The 20599-nt window shown below is 42.3% G+C and overlaps 1 protein-coding gene and 1 long non-coding RNA gene across 2 annotated transcripts; both read left to right on the top strand.

Moving 5' to 3' along the window:
• Positions 1 to 399: 399 nt before the first annotated feature.
• On the top strand, positions 400 to 2325 carry LOC129839110 (uncharacterized). The gene is made up of 2 exons (XR_008756988.1): positions 400 to 1423; positions 1537 to 2325. It is a non-coding gene; the product is annotated as an uncharacterized LOC129839110 (long non-coding RNA).
• Positions 2326 to 3998: 1673 nt separating this feature from the next.
• Positions 3999 to 19542, top strand: LOC129839072 (zinc finger protein 501-like). The gene is made up of 2 exons (XM_055906343.1): positions 3999 to 4645; positions 15490 to 19542. Exons 1-2 carry the CDS (start codon positions 4231 to 4233, stop codon positions 16323 to 16325), a joined length of 1251 nt encoding a protein of 416 aa, XP_055762318.1. The 5' UTR covers positions 3999 to 4230; the 3' UTR covers positions 16326 to 19542.
• The last annotated feature ends 1057 nt before the right edge of the window (positions 19543 to 20599 follow it).

The following is a 20599-nucleotide window of genomic DNA, read 5'->3' as shown; positions in this document are numbered from 1 at the left end:
ATATTAGCTAGCTGTCTTGATGTATTTATCACTGTAAAAAAGCAAACTCCAAATGCATTTGTAGGTAGCTAGCTAACAGCCATGGGAAGGATAGTTGAAAGGATAGCAGCCCCAACTGCAGCCCAACGGCTATTCTGGATAGGGGAGGTACTTTTGTGTAGTTCCTGTCCCTAGAAGTGAAGACGGAGATAATAGTAACATAATATTCAGTGTGGTGTAATTTGACTATAATGAAGTGTGTTTTTCTGTCCTCAGATAAAGAGCGCTTTGAAAGCCAGTCAACATATAAAGAGGTCCCAATGAAGAGCAGTGGTTCTCAGTCCTGGGGACTCAAAGAGGTGCACATTGTTGTTTTTGCCTTCTTGCACTGCACAGCTGATTCAAATGATCAACTCATCATCAAGCTTCAAGAGGTATTTATGTATTCATTTGTGATGCCATCCTTGATATGATCCTGTTATTGTCACATGCTACACATGTACATATGTGTGTCCATCCATCTATCAATCCAATGTTATCATGATTTGTTATCAGGGATATTATACTTTAGTAATCCACAATGACCTGGTGATGTAACAGTCTAATAATTACATTGTCTTCCATATTCCTACAGATACCTTGTAACTGAAGATTCCTTCAAAACGATTGCCTACAGTTACCATGTAGGGCACTGCAAGGTTGGCTGACCAGCGTCATCTGGGACTGCCTCCTGGAGGAATTCAGGTGTGTGAAGGCTACCTGTGTCCTGCGTAACTTCATGAGGATGGACACGCGGACCAGGAGGGGATCTGCAGCTCGCCGCCGTGTCCCAGAGGAGGAGTCTGCTGCTCTGCAGGATGTTTCAAAGATGGGGTCCAACAACGTAGCAAGAGAGGCAATCCGTGTGCAGGAGAACTTCACCTCCTACTTCTTCAAAGAGGGTGCTGTTCCCTGGCAACACCATAGACTACACCATGCACAACCAAAGGCTCTTTTAAGAGCCATCCACATTGCAATAAGAGTATTCTTCCATTTACTTAGCTATGTCAACTGCAGTTATTCAATTCCCAGTTTCTCTCCCTTTGATTTCTACTTCTCAGGTGAGGGTGCTGTTTAGGTAAGGGTGTGATGTCTGTGCAAAAACAAAACAGGCTATTTTAAATCACCCATATTGAAGAAATGTAGAGCAATTAGACACCCTATAACCCACACCTATATACTCATGTATCAATCTGATTGATGGATTGTGTTGTGCAGTAAGCAGGCTCAGGTGTATAACTGTTGCTCCTTCCACCTTCAAAGAATAGGCAAGAGGGCCAACCATGGAGAATATTAAGACACTTCATTATTTCTATAACTACACTATATTGTTTGTCCTCATGTGTCCATTCATGTTTTTCAGCATAAAGTACTCTGCAGCCACTTAGTGTGGTGTGGACACCAGGTGAGGCCACAAACAGATTCCTGTTGAACACTGTCGCTTTAACTACCTTATTTTCTCAATAACAGTCTCTCCTTCACTTCATCCCTCTCTCCCCTTCTCCCTAAATCCTCTAGGTTATATCAGCTGTGTCGGTGAACCCCTCCTGCATCTGAACTGGCTACATAGATGGCACAGCATGATCATAGGTGAGAGGTCACTTGGTCAGGTCAACAGGAAGTATTATTAAAGATATGCTTTACATTGAAATACATTGAAATACAGACAGAGATGCAGTAGTCCCAGAGTTAATGATCCAAGGTCAGTTTATATTATACAGGAAGTATTATTAAAGAGATGCTTTACATTGAAATACAGATAGATGCAGTAGTCCCAGAGTTAATGATCCAAGGTCAGTTTATATTATACAGGAAGTATTATTAAAGAGATGCTTTACATTGAAATACAGACAGAGATGCAGTAGTCCCAGAGTTAATGATCCAAGGTCAGTTTTGCATTTCACCTCCTGATTGATGACTAACAATGTTAGAATAAAAAATAAAAAACACAAGGCTTAAACATGCTCTCTCTCTCCAGCTGTCTCTCGTCTGCAGATATGTTTTGATGTGAGTCCCCAATCCCATCATCGCCACCTCACTCTCTTTTAAGATCACCTTTAGGCCGACGTGAGACAATATTATGTAATTGTGATGAACTGAGAGAATATTTCGGTAGCACTGTGATTCATTAATCATGTGCTGCGTTCCCTGCTCCTATGTGTTTCCCTTTTTCCCTTTCTGTCTTTTACACCTCTCCCGACACCTCCTCTTTCTTCCTAATGCACAACAGATGTGCATTGAAGTACATATTGAACTTTTATTTATAACACTTGGATAATGAGCTTTTCAATAAAGCGTTTCACATTCTCTACTGGTTGAAATGAAGTGTAATGTGATGAAATACTCCACCTATCCTGTGTTTATCAGATCAATGCAGATGAAGGGCATTAGATGTTGAGATGAACTGGTGTTAGAGTATTTACATGATTCATAGGAAGTGTAGTGTTCTGTTTTTTTAACATATTTCTGTATATATGAATTAACTAGTTAAATCCTGTTTCTAGTCTATTAGTTACAATGTGTAACCATTGATGTCCCAGGACCAAGATTGGTAAACACTGTTGAAGTGTATAATTGTAATACATACATGAAGACACAGCGTCATTCAAAGACTGGAATTTGATTCTCCTGGTATTGGATATGACTGAAAAATAATCTCAAAGACATTCATACCTAAACTGCACCTTTATTTGCCAAGGTAGAGTACATGATCAGTGAATATATTAAATGTACAGGCTACAATGTGAGGATCTCATGCATGGTAATAACTACATGTATATACGACTTGCATCCTTGGCACAACATATTATATTCTACTCAATCCATAGGCTTCATTAATGTCATTCAGGCTGTTTTGAAGTTGATACAACTGGCTATGATAGCTGAGGTTCATAGCTAGGTTCTGAACTAATATGTATACCAAACGTTTGGGTCTATACAAAGATCGGCTAAATAGCTAGCTACACATCCATGGGCATACAGGGATTTTAATCATCCACTGCACAATAAGCAAGAACATAGCTAGCTACGTGATTTCATCTATCTGCATGACAAATATCAGCAAGGAAAGCTTACAAAATTGTACATTCAATTTGCAGTAAATTCTTCAGCTAGCTAGATTCTATACATCCACTGTTTCCCAAAACGACAGTCTGGTTTGCTGGTTGTTTCAGGAGTCCCTAAAACAACCAGAATTACAATTGCATACTCCTGTCACAACACTCATAAAGCTAGCCAGCTAGCTGGCTAATGTTAGCTAGTCAGCTGGCTAAATCACGATTTTTGTAAATGAACTATGATTTTTTTTTAAATACATACTCGTTTGTCTCTACACGAACTAACATTCCTGTCAACTGTACATGTTTTTTTGCATGATTAGTTATGACGTTATAATCCCTTACATTTGCTTCCATCCTAGTATTTCTGTCTGCCATCTTTGATTCAGTTCAGTTCTGTGTAGGGGTACCCCTCTCTTCTAGTATTTCTGTTCGCCATATTTGATTCAGTTCAGTTCTGTGTAGGGGTACCCCTCTCTTCTAGTATTTATGTTCGCCATCTTTGATTCAGTTCAGTTCTGTGTAGGGGTACCCCTCTCTTCTAGTATATCTTTGCTGAAGAAAGACTGACAGTCACTAGTGCAGCAGCAGCCTCCCCCGGTCCTAGTGCCGGCCCGGAAAGAAGTTTAAATTGCGATGGAACGGTTGACGAAAATAAGAGATCACAGAAAAATATATATTGACTGATACTGATTTATTTAGGGGGGGGCTAATTAATATTTTAGGACTAGCTACGTCCCTGATTCCTACCTACTTTTTGTCTGAAAATAATTTAAATTACATTTTACTCAACTGCGTTACCCACTCAATTCAGCAGATAGCGGTCTGGGGATTGGTGTGAGAATTCAAGGCAATGCTGTTGGTGTGACGTATAAGACTTTTAGGTTATGCTGTTAGTGTGACGTATATTCTAGTGGACGGAACGCTTCTTTCCACAGCAGCAACAGTTCGTCAGCCACATCGTTAGCTTGCTAGACATAATAGACGAACCAATAAAGCTCTTTAGACGCTTTAGTGTATATTAGCCACCGTATTTTAAACCCACTTCTGTCGTCTAGTTAGTTATCCATTTTAATTTCATATTTACGGTATTGTTTTTATTCATCTAGCGGGCTGGTTAAGTTAGCATTAGCCTAGCTAGCTAACATCTCCAACCATGAGGTCACTAAACTACTCTCTTGTTAATGAAGAGGAGGACTGCTGGACGGAGAAAGAAGCTCTGGTGAAAGAGGAGGAGGAAGAGGAGGTTATCACAGTAAAACAAGAATTAGAGGGTGAGGCCATTACTGTGAAACAAGAAGTAGAGGGTGAGACTGTTACAGTGAAAAAAGAAGAGGAAGACGCGTTCAGAGTTAAAGAGGAAGAGGATTTTACAGTAAAAGAAGAGGAGGAGGATGCAGCTTTTGGGGTGAAAGAGGAGGAGGGGGAGATGACTGTCACATCGAAAAAGGAGGAGGGGGAAACTGGATATCTGGGCCCGGTTTCCCAAACGCATCTTAAGGCATCCAATGGTTCTACGGATGAACTTAGCCATAAGATGGTTTTGAGAGACCGTTCCCTGATTAACACTAGTAAGTACTGTCTTAAATACAGAGACACAAACTCTGCAGTTGTTGAACTGATGTTTTTTTATTTAACCTTTATTTAACCAGGTGGCCATGATGTCATAATGATAGTTTAACCAGGTGGCCATGATGTCATAATGATAGTTTAACCAGGTGGCCATGATGTCATAATGATAGTTTAACCAGGTAGGCCAGTTGAGAAGACGTTCTCATTTACAACTGCGACCTGGCCAAGATAAAGCAAAGCAGTGTGACACAGACAACAACACAGAGTTACACATGGAATAACATACAATAAACAAGCCAATAACACAATAAGCAAGTCAATGACAGTAGAAAAAAAGAAAGTCTATATATAGTGTGTGCAAAAGGCATGAGAAGGTAGGCAATAAATAGGCCATAGTAGTTACAATTTAGCAGATTAACACTGGAGTGATAAATGAGCAGATGATGATGTGCAAGTAGAGATACTGGTGTGCAAAAGAGCAGAAAAGTAAATAAAAACAGTTTGGGGATGAGGTAGGTAGATTGGGCGGGCTATTTACAGATGGACTATGTACAGCTGCAGCGATCGGTTAGCTGCTCAGATAGCTGATGTTTAAAGTTGGTGAGGGAAATATAAGTCTCCAGCTTCAGCGATTTTTGAAATTCGTTCCTGTCACTGGCAGCAGAGAACTGGAAGGATGTGTGGTGTTAAACACCCTGTCGTTCTCAACTAACATCAAGGCGGTGACCCGTTCCTGTAGGTTCATGCTCTACAACATTCGCAGAGTACGACCCTGCCTCACGCAGGAAGCGGCGCAGGTCCTAATCCAGGCACTTGTCATCTCCAGTCTGGATTACTGCAACTCGCTGTTGGCTGGGCTCCCTGCCTGTGCCATTAAACCCCTACAACTCATCCAGAACGCCGCAGCCCGTCTGGTGTTCAACTTTCCCAAGTTCTCTCACGTCACCCCGCTCCTCCGCTCTCTCCACTGGCTTCCAGTTGAAGCTCGCATCCGCTACAAGACCATGGTGCTTGCCTACGGAGCTGTGAGGGGAACGGCACCTCCGTACCTTCAGGCTCTGATCAGGCCCTACACCCAAACAAGGGCACTGCGTTCATCCACCTCTGGCCTGCTCGCCTCCCTACCTCTGAGGAAGTACAGTTCCCGCTCAGCCCAGTCAAAACTGTTCGCTGCTCTGGCACCCCAATGGTGGAACAAACTCCCTTACGACGCCAGGTCAGCAGATTCAATCACCACCTTCCGGAGACACCTGAAACCCCACCTCTTTAAGGAATACCTAGGATAGGATAAAGTAATCCTTCTAACCCCCCCCCTTAAAAGAGTTAGATGCACTATTGTAAAGTGGTTGTTCCACTGGATATCATAAGGTGAATGCACCAATTTGTAAGTCGCTCTGGATAAGAGCGTCTGCTAAATGACTTAAATGTAATGTAAATGTTAAAGGGGAAATCTGCAATTACTACATCCATATTTAGATTTTTTAATTATTTATTTATAGGCATTGATTCTTGAAGAATATAACACATGCCTCATGAGCTTAGTTCAACTGTTGTACCCCATCAGAACCCAGAATAAGATTGTTTTACTCCAATGTTTAGAAACAATGTAAATCAACACTGTATAGCATCAACATGGTTAAAACTATAATGTTGATATCATGGATGGTCAGTCCTTGCATCCATAGGTCTGTCTATGAATTTGAAAGTAGTTACATTTCTCCACCCCCATCCATCATCTTATTAGCAAAACAGTGGTGGAATTACAGCTTTGTTATTAGTTGATTGATTCTTGTGTGGCTTTTTTAAAGGGACAACCTAGTATTTAAACAGCAACAAAATGGCTGCCCAGAGACTTGGTTTGGTAAACAGCTGAGGGATGGGGCTGGGATGGGGTCTGGAGATATGTAACCACTCTCAAATTCATAGAGAAAGCTATTGTATCAACCGTAATCCAACACCTAGCGACCTCGTCAAGAAGTTCAGACATCTTGGCTAAACAGTTATAAGGTGTTGGCTTGACAGTCGCTGGACACAGGTTTGAGTTCAGCTCAGGGCAACCCCCTGAATTCACTACACTATGAATACAAGAACTGGCCATCCATGAGGTCAAAATTATAGTTTAACCAGGTTTCTAGGCTATATAGTATATTCTAGAATTCATCCATGATGTCATAATGATAGTTTAACCAGGTTTCTAGGATATATAGTATATTTCAGAATTCATCCATGATGTCATAATTATAGTTTAACCAGGTTTCTAGGCTATATAGTATATTCTAGAATTCATCCATGATGTCATAATGATAGTTTAACCAGGTTTCTAGGATATATAGTATATTCCAGAATTCATCCATGATGTCATAATGATAGTTTAACCAGGTTTCTAGGCTATATGGTATATTCTAGAATTGCCTGTGAAGATTTCCTGTGGGGGCAAATTATTAGAGCTGTTGATAAGTCATTGTATAATATTCAGCCAATTTATTTTCATGCCATTACATCAATATAGCCCAACCAGAAGAAGAAACAAACTCTTCCTGAACCACCTCCTCCTGCTGGCCTTTATAAATTCTGACGTTGCTGGTAATAGGCTACACAAGCAGTTGGAAACCTACATCTGGACTGCAAAGTTATCTTACCATTTCTACCGATCTGGTGACAGTTATGATTTTCATATGTTCATTTTACTGGAACAGTTTCATTTAATTTATAATAGTATCTCAAAATCATTGTCTGTGATTAATCTACATTCTATCCAAATGAAAATTATGCAAATCTAAAAGTAACTTTTATTGCCATTGCCAACTATGTAAAAAATAGCCTACATAAAGCCAACAAATTAAAACATTGCAAATAAATGTCCTATAAATTGCATGGCCTGTCTAAAACGAACTTGCAACATTGTATAAAATATTCTGGGCCCTCAGTTTCCCCTGCCAGTGAGTTCTCGACCGACACAGCTGTAGGCTATTTGTGAAAGGGATAAGAAGTAATCAGGTGTTTTGATATTTCCACTGGATCAGCACATTATGTTTTTCCCTTTCGTGTCGAGTGGTTATCGAAAGGGCGAGAGCTGGAAATATTTTTCAAATACTTTGAGGAACTATTGCCATTCGCTATTGATTTTGATTAGACTTTGTTTACTTGCTGTTTGAGGTGAAAAAACAATGTGCTTTGAGAAGCTCAACAACTTATTAGTGGTGGTGCGTTAAGACAATCAGAAATACTATCAGACATCCCCACATGGGCACATTTATAGGCCTACATTTGCGCTCAGGCCAGGAAGACTAGTCCTACTTCTATATGCGTAATTGGGTGTGTGTCCTTACTCAATATTGACAGGAGTGTTTCAAACAAAATACAATTAATAAATTGAAAAATCTTGCGAAGTAAGGTCTGGGTGGTCTGCCAGGGGCCGTTTCATTTAGTATCCGTTTGGGTCGGCATGGGGAATGATTGTATTTTCCCATAGTATGTTTTACCGATGTTGACCGACTGAAAGGGAGTGTAACTTTATGACTGGATTCGGGCTAAACTTTGAACATTGAGATATTGAAGACATGATAGATCAGACGCAGAGTATATAAAGGAGTGAGATCTTTAGAAAGACAGAGTGGCTGTGGAATGTGCTGGGTGGATGGGAGGAGATCACAGGATTGCTATAGGGGAAGCGGATGGACATCTGTGGATTAGGCGAAGGAAGGGTTGAGGTCAGGTCAGATCCCCTGAAGGGAGTATTAAGGGTTTAGTATCCTGTTACCATCTTCCTGTCGACCCAGAAGATGTAAGGATTGGAGAGAAGGAGGAGTGTCCAAAGTGGGGTGTATATACTTGTGATGGTGAGAACATGTTTTTGTCTGAACTACAGCTGTAACGACCCTTTGGGAAGAATTCAACTTGGTTAAGCTTCTCTAGTGTCCGTGAGTTATTTACTCTGAAAAATTAGAACCTAACACTATAATTACTGTTCCCTGAAGGAGAGAAATTGCGTTTGACAGTGATGAGGGGTGGTCGTTTGCCTGCATCCGTTATGGGTCCGCGGTCAAACGACCACCCCTCATCACTGTCAAACGCTCCCTAAAACACTTCTGCAAGCAGGCCTTTCTTATCGACCTGGCCCGGATATCCTGGAAGGATATTGACCTCATCCCGTCAGTAGGGGATGCCTGGTTGTTCTTTAATTGTAATTTACTCACCACCTTAAATAAGCATGCCCCTTTCAAAAAATGTAGAACTAAGAACAGATATAGCCCTTGGTTCACTCCAGACCTGACTGCCCTCGACCAGCACAAAAACATCCTGTGGCATACTGCACTAACAGCTCCCCACCCCCCGCAGCTACTTCCCCAAGCCCCCCTAGCTTCTCCTTCACCCAAATCCAGATAGCTGATGTTCTGAAAGAGTTGCAAAACCTGGACCTTTACAAATCAGGTGGGCTAGACAATCTGGACCCTCTCTTTCTAAAATTATCCGCCGCCATTGTGGCAACCCCTATTACTATTCTGTTCAACCTCTCTTTCGTATCGTCCAAGATTACTAAAGATTGGAACGCTTCCGCGGTCATCCCCCTCTTCAAAGGGGGATGACTCTAGACCCAAACTGTTACAGACCTATATCCACCCTGCCCTGCCTTTCAAAAGTCTACGAAAGTCAAGTTAACAAACAGATTACAGACCATTTTGAATCCCACCGTACCTTCTCCGCTGTGCAATCCAGTTTCCGAGCTGGTCACGGGTGCACCACAGTCACGCTCAAGATACTAAACGATATCATAATCGCTATCGATAAAAGACAGTACTGTGCAGCCGTTTTCATCAACCTGGCCAAGGCTTTCGACTGTCAATCACCATATTCTTATCGGCAGACTCAACAGCCTTTGTTTCTCAAATGACTGACTCGCCTGGTTCACCAACTACTTCTCAGAAAGAGTTCAGTGTGTCAAATCGGAGGGCCTGTTATCCGGACCTCTGGCAGTCTCTATGGAGGTACCACAGGGCTCAATTCTCGGACCGACTCTTTTCTCTGTATATACCAACAATGTTGCTCTTGCTGCGGGTGATTCCTTGATCCACCTCTACGCAGACGACACCATTCTGAATACATCTGGCCCTTCTTTGGACATTGTGTTAACAAACTTATAAACGAGCTTCAATGCCATACAACACTCCTTCCGTGACCTCCAACTGCTCTTAAACGCTAGTAAAACTAAATGTGTGCTCTTCAACCTATCGCTGCCTGCACCCACCCGTCCAGCATCACTACTCTGGACGGTTCTAACTTAGAATATGTGGACAACTATAAATACCTAGGTGTCTGGCTAGACTGTAAACTCTCCTTCCAGACTCACATTAAGCATCTCCAATCCAAAATTAAATCTAGAACCGGCTTCCTATTTCACAGCAAAGCCTCCTTCACTCATGCTGCCAAACATACCCTCGTAAAACTGACTATCCTACCGATCCTTGACTTCGGTGATGTCATTTTCAAAATAGCCTCCAACACTCTACTCAGCAAACTGGATGTAGTCTATCACAGTGCCATCCGTTTTGTCACCAAAGCCCCATATACCACCCACCACTAGGACCTGTATGCTCTCGTCGGCTGGCCCTCGCTACATATTCGTCGCCAAACCCACTGGCTCCAGGTCATCTATAAATCTTTGCTAGGCCGCCTTCACTCAGCTCACTGGTCACCATAGCAACACCCACCCATAGCACGCGCTCCAGGAGGTATATCTCACAGTTCATCCCCACAGCCAACACCTACTTTGGTCGCATTTCCTTCCAGTTCTCTGCTGCCAATGACTGGAACGAATTTCAAAAATCGCTGAAGTTGGAGACATATATCTCCCTCACTAACTTTAAGCATCAGCTATCTGAGCAGCTTACCGATCGCTGCACCTGTACACAGCCCATCTGTAAATAGCCCATCCAACTGCCTACCTCATCCCCATGTTTTTATTTACTTTTTTTTGCTCTTTTGCACACCAGTATTTCTACTTGCACATCATCATCTGTACATCTATCACTCCAGTGTTAATTAGTTAAATTGTAATTACTTCGCTACTATGGCCTATTTATTGCCTTACCTCCGTACTCCATTTGCACACACTGTATATAGATTTTTCTATTGTCAAATCAAATCAAATTTATTAGTCACATACACATGGTTAGCAGATGTTAATGCGAGTGTAGCGAAATGCTTGTGCTTCTGGTTCCGACAATGCAGTAATAACAACAAGTAATCTAACCTAACAATTCCGCAACTACTAATATGTACATAAAGATATATGAATGAGTGATGGTACAGACGGCATAGGCAAGGTGCAGTAGATGGTATAGAGTACGGTATATACCTATGAGATGAGTACTGTAGGGTATGTAAACATAAAGTGGCATAGTTTAAAGTGGCTAGTGGTACATGTATTACATAAAGATGGCAAGATGCAGTAGATGATATAGAGTACAGTATATACATATACATAAGAGATGTGTAATGTAGGGTATGTAAACATTATATTAGGTGGCATTGTTTAAAGTGGCTGGTGGTACATTTTTACATAATTTCCATCAATTCCCATTTTTAAAGTGGCTGGAGTTGAGTCAGTTTGTTGGCAGCGGCCGCTAAATGTTAGTGGTGGCTGTTTAACAGTCTGATGGCCTTGAGATAGAAGCTGTTTTTCAGTCTCTCGGTCCCTGCTTGGATGCACCTGTACTGACCTCGCCTTCTGGATGATAGCGGGGTGAACAGGTAGTGGCTTGGGTGGTTGTTGTCCTTGATGATCTTTATGGCCTTCCTGTGACATCGGGTGGTGTAGGTGTCCTGGAGGGCAGGTAGTTTGCCCCGGGTGATGCGTTCTGCCGACCTCACTACCCTCTGGAGAGCCTTACGGTTGTGTGCGGAGCAGTTGCCGTACCAGGCGGTGATACAGCCCGACAGGATGCTCTCGATTGTGCATCTGTAGAAGTTTGTGAGTGCTTTTGGTGACAAGCCGAATTTCTTCAGCCTCCTGAGGTTGAAGAGGCGCTGCTGCGCCTTCTTCACAACGCTGTCTGTGTGGGTGGACCAATTCAGTTTGTCCGTGATGTGCACACCGAGGAACTTAAAACTTTCCACCTTCTCCACTACTGACCCGTCGATGTGGATAGGGGGGAGCTCCCTCTGCTGTTTCCTGAAGTCCACAATCATCTCCTTTGTTTTGTTGACGTTGAGTGTGAGGTTATTTTCCTGACACCACACTCCGAGGGCCCTCACCTCCTCCCTGTAGGCCGTCTCGTCGTTGTTGGTAATCAAGCCTACCACTGTAGTGTCGTCCGCAAACTTGATGATTGAGTTGGAGGCGTGCATGGCCACGCAGTCGTGGGTGAACAGGGAGTACAGGAGAGGGCTCAGAACGCACCCTTGTGGGGCCCCAGTGTTGAGGATCAGCGGGGTGGAGATGTTGTTACCTACCCTCACCACCTGGGGGCGGCCCGTCAGGAAGTCCAGGACCCAGTTGCACAGGGCGGGGTCGAGGCCCAGGGTCTCGAGCTTGATGACGAGTTTGGAGGGTACTATGGTGTTAAATGCTGAGCTGTAGTCGATGAACAGCATTCTCACATAGGTATTCCTCTTGTCCAGATGGGTTAGGGCAGTGTGCAGTGTGGTTGCGATTGCGTCGTCTGTGGACCTATTGGGTCGGTAAGCAAATTGGAGTGGGTCTAGGGTGTCCGGTAGGGTGGAGGTGATATGGTCCTTGACTAGTCTCTCAAAGCACTTCATGATGACGGAAGTGAGTGCTACGGGGCGGTAGTCGTTTAGCTCAGTTACCTTAGCTTTCTTGGGAACAGGAACAATGGTGGCCCTCTTGAAGCATGTGGGAACAGCAGACTGGGCTAAGGATTGATTGAATATGTCCGTAAACACACCAGCCAGCTGGTCTGCGCATGCTCTGAGGACGCGGCTGGGAATGCCGTCTGGGCCTGCAGCCTTGCGAGGGTTAACACGTTTAAATGTTTTACTCACCTCGGCTGCAGTGAAGGAGAGCCCGCAGGTTTTGGTAGTGGGCCGTGACAGTGGCACTGTATTATCCTCAAAGCGGGCAAAAAAGGTATTTAGCCTGTCTGGGAGCAAGACATCCTGATCCGCGACGGGGCTGCTTTTCTTTTTGTAATCCGTGATAGACTGTAGACCCTACCACATACCCCTTGTGTCTGAGCTGTTGAATTGCGATTCAATTTTGTCTCTGTACTGGGACTTGGCCTGTTTAATAGCCTTGCGGAGAGAATAGCTACACTGTGTGTATTGTAGGAGTACAATTACACACATGGATAACATAGAAATATAAAAGATAGCTGAACATTGGAGTAACGAGCCACATGTTGACATAGATCATGAGACCGTGGTAATGGAAATCTACTGGGGGACGTTCTGACCCTTTGACCCTTGTAGATTCTCCATTGTGTTGACAGATTGCCCAGACATGTTGGTGCCAGGGTGTTTTGACACACTAGATTTATAGTCTACTCATTCCACTAGAAAAGCATACATACCAGAGAAATATGCCTATAAGCAATTGGATACCCTAGGGATAGCGGGGACAGAACAAAGAGTGCATTGATTTAGTGGTGAGGGGAAGGACACAGAGTATGTTGACACTAAGATAGAGGGTCTGACCACTATTGTAATTTAACTGAAAGCAGATGATGAGCGTTAGTATGTGTGAACAAGCAGGAAGCCTGAACTAAAAAGATAATGGCACAAAGAATAGGGGAAGTATGCTTATTTGCATATGGGGTGGACTCAAATGCTATTTGGGTATAAAGAGCGAACGAGTGCTCTGGGAGTGGGTGTGTTCGGTGGGACATTCGAGATGGTTATACTATTGTAAATAAAAGCATGTTTTGATTTCACAAGTTCTGATAAAGCGTTATATTTCTGAGATGATTTTCCACGACAGTATTCGGTCATGTTTCCGGTCACCTTGCCCTGGTTAAAAGCAGTGGTTCGCGCTTTCAGTTTCACGCGAATGCTGCCGTTAATCCACGGTTTCTGGTTTGGGAATGTTTTAATCGTTGCTCTGGGTACGACATCGTCAATGCACTTCCTAATGAACTCGCTCACCGAATCTGCATATTCATCATTGTTGTTGTTGGACGCCGTGCGGAACATATTCCAATCCGCGTGATCAAAGCAGTCTTGAAGCGTGGATTCAGATTGGTCGGACCAGCGTTGAACAGACCTGAGCGCGGGAGCTTGTAGTTTTAATTTCTGTTTGTAGGCTGGAATCAACAAAATGGAGTCGTGGTCAGCTTTTCCGAAAGGAGGGCGGGGGAGGGCCTTATATGCGTCGCGGAAGTTAGTATAACAATGGTCCAGAGTTCTGCCAGCCCTGGTCGGACAATCGATGTGCTGATAGAATTTAGGGAGTTTTGTTTTTAGATTAGCCTTGTTAAAATCCCCAGCTACGATGAATGCAGCCTCAGGGTGTGTGGTTTCCAGTTTACAGAGAGTCAGATAGAGTTCGTTCAGGGCCATCGATGTGTCTGCTTGGGGGGGAATATATACGGCTGTGATTATGACCGAAGTGAATTCCCTTGGTAGATAATGCGGTCTACATTTGATTGTGATATTGTGTTATTGACTGTATGTTTGTTTATCCCACATGTAACTCGGTGGTGTTGTTTTTGTCGCACTGCTTTGCGTTATCTTGGCCAGGTCGCAGTTGTAAATGAGAACTTGTTCTCAACTAGCCCACCTGGTTAAATAAAGAAAAAATAGAAATAATAATAAATATCGTAACTTTATTGACAACACCTAAATGGATACTGTCATTAACGCGGTTCTTCAATAATTACACATCATTCTTAATACTGTAGCTGTTTAGTTACAGTCACATGTTAAACTATCATCAGCTGATCCAGGAAATCATTTTCTGAATGACAGTCACATGACAAACATCAGGACATGCAACATCAACCAAAGTGCTTCTTCATTCATTACTCTGGTAAAGACAGTTATGCCGTGCTCCACTTTGGATCCAACATCTCTACTTTGGTCATAGTGTGTAGAGAACTGTTCCTTGATGGATAGGCTATTGTAGAACACAGAGCTATTTTCCTTTATTTGTTGTTAGGTGAAGTTATGGGCCAATTTGGCAAACCGTGTACAATCCCTCATTGTCAGGCTGATGGAAAAGCTAGCCAAAGAGTATTTTACTGGTTGAAGTGTTTTTTTAAAGTACAAAGCGGTTGATTTGCGATGATGACACAAACATTATATTAAGCAGGACATTCAAACGAGCCTTACAATTACAATCCAAAGTAGTGTGAAATGCACTCATAAGCAACCTGGAAATGGAGGTTACTCCCCTGAGTTTCCCCCATTCACATTCAGAATACATTGTGAAAAACTAAAATCTTTGCTCACCATTTTTGCTCCTGGCAGATATAGTACATCCATAACTATCGGTTTCCTCATTAGCGGGGAGGAGTTTCTACAACCAAATTGCATGTGCATCGCCTTCGTGGAGTTTATGCAATCAAATTGCCCTCGTGACGCAAATCTAACAAACACAGAAATGGGCCTATATTGGAGACCAAAAGTCGTCTGGCACAATGCTTAGGGTTTCAACAACATGAATAACTTATTTCTAGTCAACAATCTTAGATGTTTCTACTAATGTGAAAACAAGAAAAAATATGACTTCTTGCTCATTTTAAGACAATTGTCAAATAATTTTAACATTCATTACAGACGTCAATTGTTGTACAACATCATGGCTATGCTGTTGGCATCACCTTTTATAGTGGATTACCGCTGTTGTGGGTTTTTAACCATCTGTCTGACTTTGTTGTTCACGCAGGAGAGAGACGGGACTATTGTGGATCCTCTGTGGAGTCTACAGGAGAGATACAGGACTATCGTGGATCCTCTGGGAAGCCTCAACAACCTCATGATGCTGAAGAGGCAGAGAAGAGTCCCTCCAGATCAGAACACCTCAAGAAACGCCTGCAGAGACCCACAGGGAAGAGAACTCATCGCTGCTCTGACTGTGGGAAGAGATTCACCTCCTCAGCAGGCATTAAAATTCATCAGAGAACACACACAGGAGAGAAACCTTACAGCTGTGTTCAATGTGGGAAGAGTTTTGCTGCATCTAGCACTCTGACTCTACACCAGAGAACACACACAGGAGAGAAACCTTACAGCTGTGTTCAATGTGGGAAGAGTTTTGGTCAATCTGGCCATCTGACTCAACACAGGAGAATACACACAGGAGAGAAATATTATAGCTGTGATCAATGTGGGAAGAGTTTTGGTCAATTTGCAGAGCTGACAGTGCACCAGAGAACACACACAGGAGAGAAACCTTACAGCTGTGTTTTATGTGGGAAGAGTTTTGGTCGATCTTGCCATCTGACTCAACACAAGAGAATACACACAGGAGAGAAACCTTTTAGCTGTGATCAATGTGGGAAGCGTTTTGGTCACTCTGGAGAGCTGACAGTGCACCAGAGAACACACACAGGAGAGAAACCTTACAGCTGTGTTCAATGTGGGAAGAGTTTTGGTCGATCTTACCATCTGACTCAACACCAGAGAACACACACAGGAGAGAAATCTTATAGCTGTGATCAGTGTGACAAGAGATACTCTGATAAAAGATATCTGATCAAACATCAGAAAATACATACATGAAGGAGTTGTTTCATGACATCAATGAAATAATGTCACAATGTAGAATGTTTTAACAATGTAGGAGTATTTTAATGATGTCACAATGTAGAATGTTTAAGCATTTTAGAAGGAGTATTTTAATGATGTCACAATGTAGAATGTTTTAACATTGTAGTTGGAGTATTTTAATGATGTCACAATGTAGAACCCTAAACGTTTGTCCCCTGTTCTATTGATTTCAACATGATATGGATATTAGCATCAGGGGGGAAATCCAGGCTTTGAATTGAAATAGTACTATTTATATGATTTAACAAAAAGTGACTAACACAAAAAGAGCTGTGTTACACTTACCACGTTGGTGACCCACTTGAATCAAAATGCAACACTTCAAAATGTAGCGAGCTGTTTTCTACAAATTGTCCTCTAACCAGGGATGTACACATTACTCCCAGATTGCGTGTGGTTTTTGAGTTGTTAGTTTTAACAGGACATGCAACCTCATCTTCCTCCTCTCGCACAATTGATTTCAACATGATATCGATGAGTTATGACAAAAAAGTGTTGCGTTCCTTTGTTTAGCGACCCCTACATTTTAAATGCATCACTCCAAAATGTAGCTGACTGTCTTCTGCAGGTTGTCCTCTAACCAGTGAGCTTAAAGATATCTCCCATTTCCATGTGTTTTTTTAGTTGTTAGTTTCAACAGAAAGTACAACCTGATTTCCCCCCTAATCGATATCAGTGATTTATTGCTACTTGTCAAAACAACAGCGTTTTTGGTGCTTGTGTCCATGGTGAGGACAACTTGGTTTCTGATTGTCTCAAGGTTGGGCAGTCAAAAAGATTTGTGTTTTGTGTTAAGCCAGTGCGTTCCATGGATCACAAATAATTTTGACTTTCCGTATTAGAGATGAGTTTTGTTTGGGCTCGTGAGTTTTAGGTAGGGAAAAAATACACTTTTTCTTGTTTTTAATTGTTGACATCCAGTAGACACCATGTTTATATTGTAGTTGATTATAATGTGAAATGGAAGTTGTTTTCTGTTGGGGGTGCGCATTCTCTTAAGGTGTTAGTCTTTGGTTTTTCCATTTATGTTTTGAGGTTGGACTTTAGCACGTCTAGCTCGTTAGCACGTAGGGCGCACTGATTGGTGTCACCTCGTTAGTCAGTATGTGTTACACCTGTTCTGGCTTGTCCATGTCGTTATGGTTGAATATTGCATCCAAATACCACATGTTAGGTTTTCAATTGATCCCAAACTGTTTCTGCACATTGGTTATTGATTTGGACACGTTAAACTGTGTTTTGACATTGGGCTATCCCACCTAGCAAAATGTCATTGAAAAGACATTGAAAATGTGACTATGCAACCAAATATTTCATATTTACATTTCATGTAACATTTAGTAGTGATAATTATTTATGCAACCAACTGACAGTTTTTTGGTACAATTATATTGACATTGTTGCCCTGCTTTTAGAATATCATGGTTAATTCTCACATGTGCCAAACCAAATGTACTAGAGCATGACATTGGGGACTGGGCCCCGATCCAACAACATGCCTATCTAGTGAACCCTGAAAAGAGAGAGAAGCTCCACAGTGAGGTGGAAAGTCACTACGAATATTGCGGGAGTTTCCTCTTGAAATCAGACACGTCCGTGGTAAGGACAACTTGGTGGCTGATTGTCTCAAGGGTGGGCAGTCAAAATGTTTTGTGTTTTGCGTTTAGCCAGTGCATTGCCATGAATCACAGTTTATTTTTACTGCACGTTTTTCCGTTTTGGAGATGAGTTTTGTTTGGGCTCTTTCCTAGGGGACCAGAGTTCTAGAAGCTAGTGAGTTTTAGGATTCTTTGTGGGAATAATACAAATTAAGCTTGTTTTTAATTTGTTGTTAGACAGACACCATTTTTATATTGGTGAAGGTGAAGCATTGTAGTTGATTATAATGTGAAATGGAAGTTGTTTTCTGTTGGTGGTAAGCATTCTCTTAAGGTGTTAGTCTTTGGTTTTTCCATTTATGTTTTGAGGTTGGACTTTAGCACGTATAGCTCGTTAGCACTTAGGGAGCACTGATTGGTGTCACCTCGTTAGTCAGTATGTGTTACACCTGTGCTGGCTTGTCCATCTCATTAGTGGGAAGGTCCAGGTTCTATTTAAGAGTGTCTGGCCCAGTGCTCTAGTTGTCTTGATAGTTGTGGAGAGTCAACACCTTTAGTTGCTCCATCTTTTTGGTTTGCTTCCTGTCTTTAAGTTTGTTGTAGGTTTTTCTTTTGTTTGCCTCTTCTTGGCAGATTTAGTGGGTCTCATGGTGGGTGGCTTTTAGGTCCCAGTTGTTGTTACAAGTCAATTTTCAGTGGACACCCCCATAGTGTCTATCAGAACCACTCCTAAAAAACAAGCTTATATTTTGGGTTGGGTTGGATGTTGCATCCTATTAATATTTTAATCAATGGCATTTCCTTTCAATGCTCATTACTCTTTCAGTTGTTCTTCTTCAGTTTTTTATCCACTAATGTTGTGTACTAAATATTTATCTTTGTTTTTTCCTGTCATGATGTCATTGTGTTGCATCATGTCTGAAATGTGCTGTATAAATAAAGCTTGATTTGATTTGAACATATTGCAAAACAAATTAACCCAATGATTGACCAATCAACAGACTCTTGGTCCATCTTAGTATGAAAAACAGTATCAATCCCACTTTCCCAGCCTACTGAAGGTGTGGTAAACACCACCCCAGGCTCTACCTGGGGCTTGAGGTGGTCTCCCACAGCTCTGCTTATGTCATGTTCTGTGGCCTTGCCGTTCCATTTCTTGACGGCCCCTGCAACACAGAAAGAAACACATTTAGTCATATTATATACAACACTCAGGGCCGGTTTCCCAGCAAATCTTAAGCTTACTCCCAGACTAAAAGCGACTTGCACAGACTTATCTTAAAATAGTGGTAGATTTAGCCTGTTCTGGACTCAACAAAGTCGATTGCAAGATGGAGGATTAGAGCTACCCTAGGACTAAATGGAATCTCAAATGAATCTTTCAAAGTGGTAGGTTTAACTTCTGCTTCGTGCTGGTTGTGAGGGAGCCTGGACTATGTGGAATGTCTAAATGAAGACCAACATGCACTACAGAGGCCAGACCAGTACTAGTGGATAGGAGTACACCTGCATTGCTTGCTGTTTGGGGTTTTAGGCTGGGTTTCTGTACAGCACTTTGAGATATCAGCTGATGTAAGAAGGGCTATATAAATAAATTTGATTTGATTTGAGTAATCCATTACATTACTTTGAGACAGCTTTCGTATGTACAAAGAAAATGCATTGGAGATAATATCTCTGCTTGAGCCTAGACTTCCCTCTCTGTCTCAAAGAGGACGGCGTTCATCAATTCTCTCCAACTTCTGATCACTTTGAGGTTTTTGGCATCTGGAATCTTTCATTGTGAAACTGGTGATTTGTGTGGTGCCAAAGAAGCAACTGTGTTTAATTGTTCACAAAGTCTGCAGGGCCATTTGTGAACTGAGGAGTCTTTACATCAAGTCTCCTGATGCTGCTGGCCAAGCCAACTATAAAGTCTGCAGGGCCATTTGTGAACTGAGGAGTCTTTACATATAGTTTCCTGATGCTGCTGGCCAAGCCAACTATAACGTCTGCAGGGCCATTTGTGAACTGAGGAGTCTTTACATCAAGTCTCCTGATGCTGCTGGTTAAGCCAACTATGAAGTGCAATTCTATGAATATGGGCAGTTCCCAGGAGTGATTGGCTGGTTAGATGGATGTCATGTTCCCATCAAGTGTCCATCAACTCCTGATGTTGAGGAGAACCGTAACCATAACAACTGGTTTACCATCAACTCCTGATGCTGAGGAGTACCGTAACCATAACAACTGGTTTACCATCAACTCCTGATGCTGAGGAGTACCGTAACCATGACAACTGGTTTACTATCAACTCCTGATGCTGAGGAGTACCGTAACCATAACAACTGGTTTACAATCAACTCCTAATGCTGAGGAGTACCGTAACCATAACAACTGGTTTACCATCAACTCCTGAGGCTGAGGAGTACCGTAACCATAACAACTGGTTTACCATCAACTCCTGATGCTGAGGAGTACCGTAACCATAACAACTGGTTTACCATCAACTTGTACCGTAACCATAACAACTGGCTTACATCAACTCCTGATGCTGAGGAGTACCATAACCATAACAACTGGTTTTACATCAATGTTCAGGGAGGGTGCACTCCTCATTTAGAGTTGTCAAACATTGTTGCCCGTTGG

The sequence above is a fragment of the Salvelinus fontinalis genome, chromosome 40, assembly GCF_029448725.1.
Source record: "Salvelinus fontinalis isolate EN_2023a chromosome 40, ASM2944872v1, whole genome shotgun sequence".
NCBI lineage: Eukaryota > Metazoa > Chordata > Actinopteri > Salmoniformes > Salmonidae > Salvelinus > Salvelinus fontinalis.
Note: the sequence above shows the minus strand (reverse complement) of the source record. Positions and strands in the feature narration are given on the sequence as shown.

Excerpts from the sequence above, each read along its gene's own strand:
- LOC129839072 (XM_055906343.1), top strand. The coding sequence starts at position 4,231 with ATGAGGTCACTAAACTACTCTCTTGTTAATGAAGAGGAGGACTGCTGG. Across the intron at positions 4,646-15,489 it reads CCGTTCCCTGATTAACACTA|GAGAGAGACGGGACTATTGT; the intron begins GTAAGTACTGTC and ends TTGTTCACGCAG.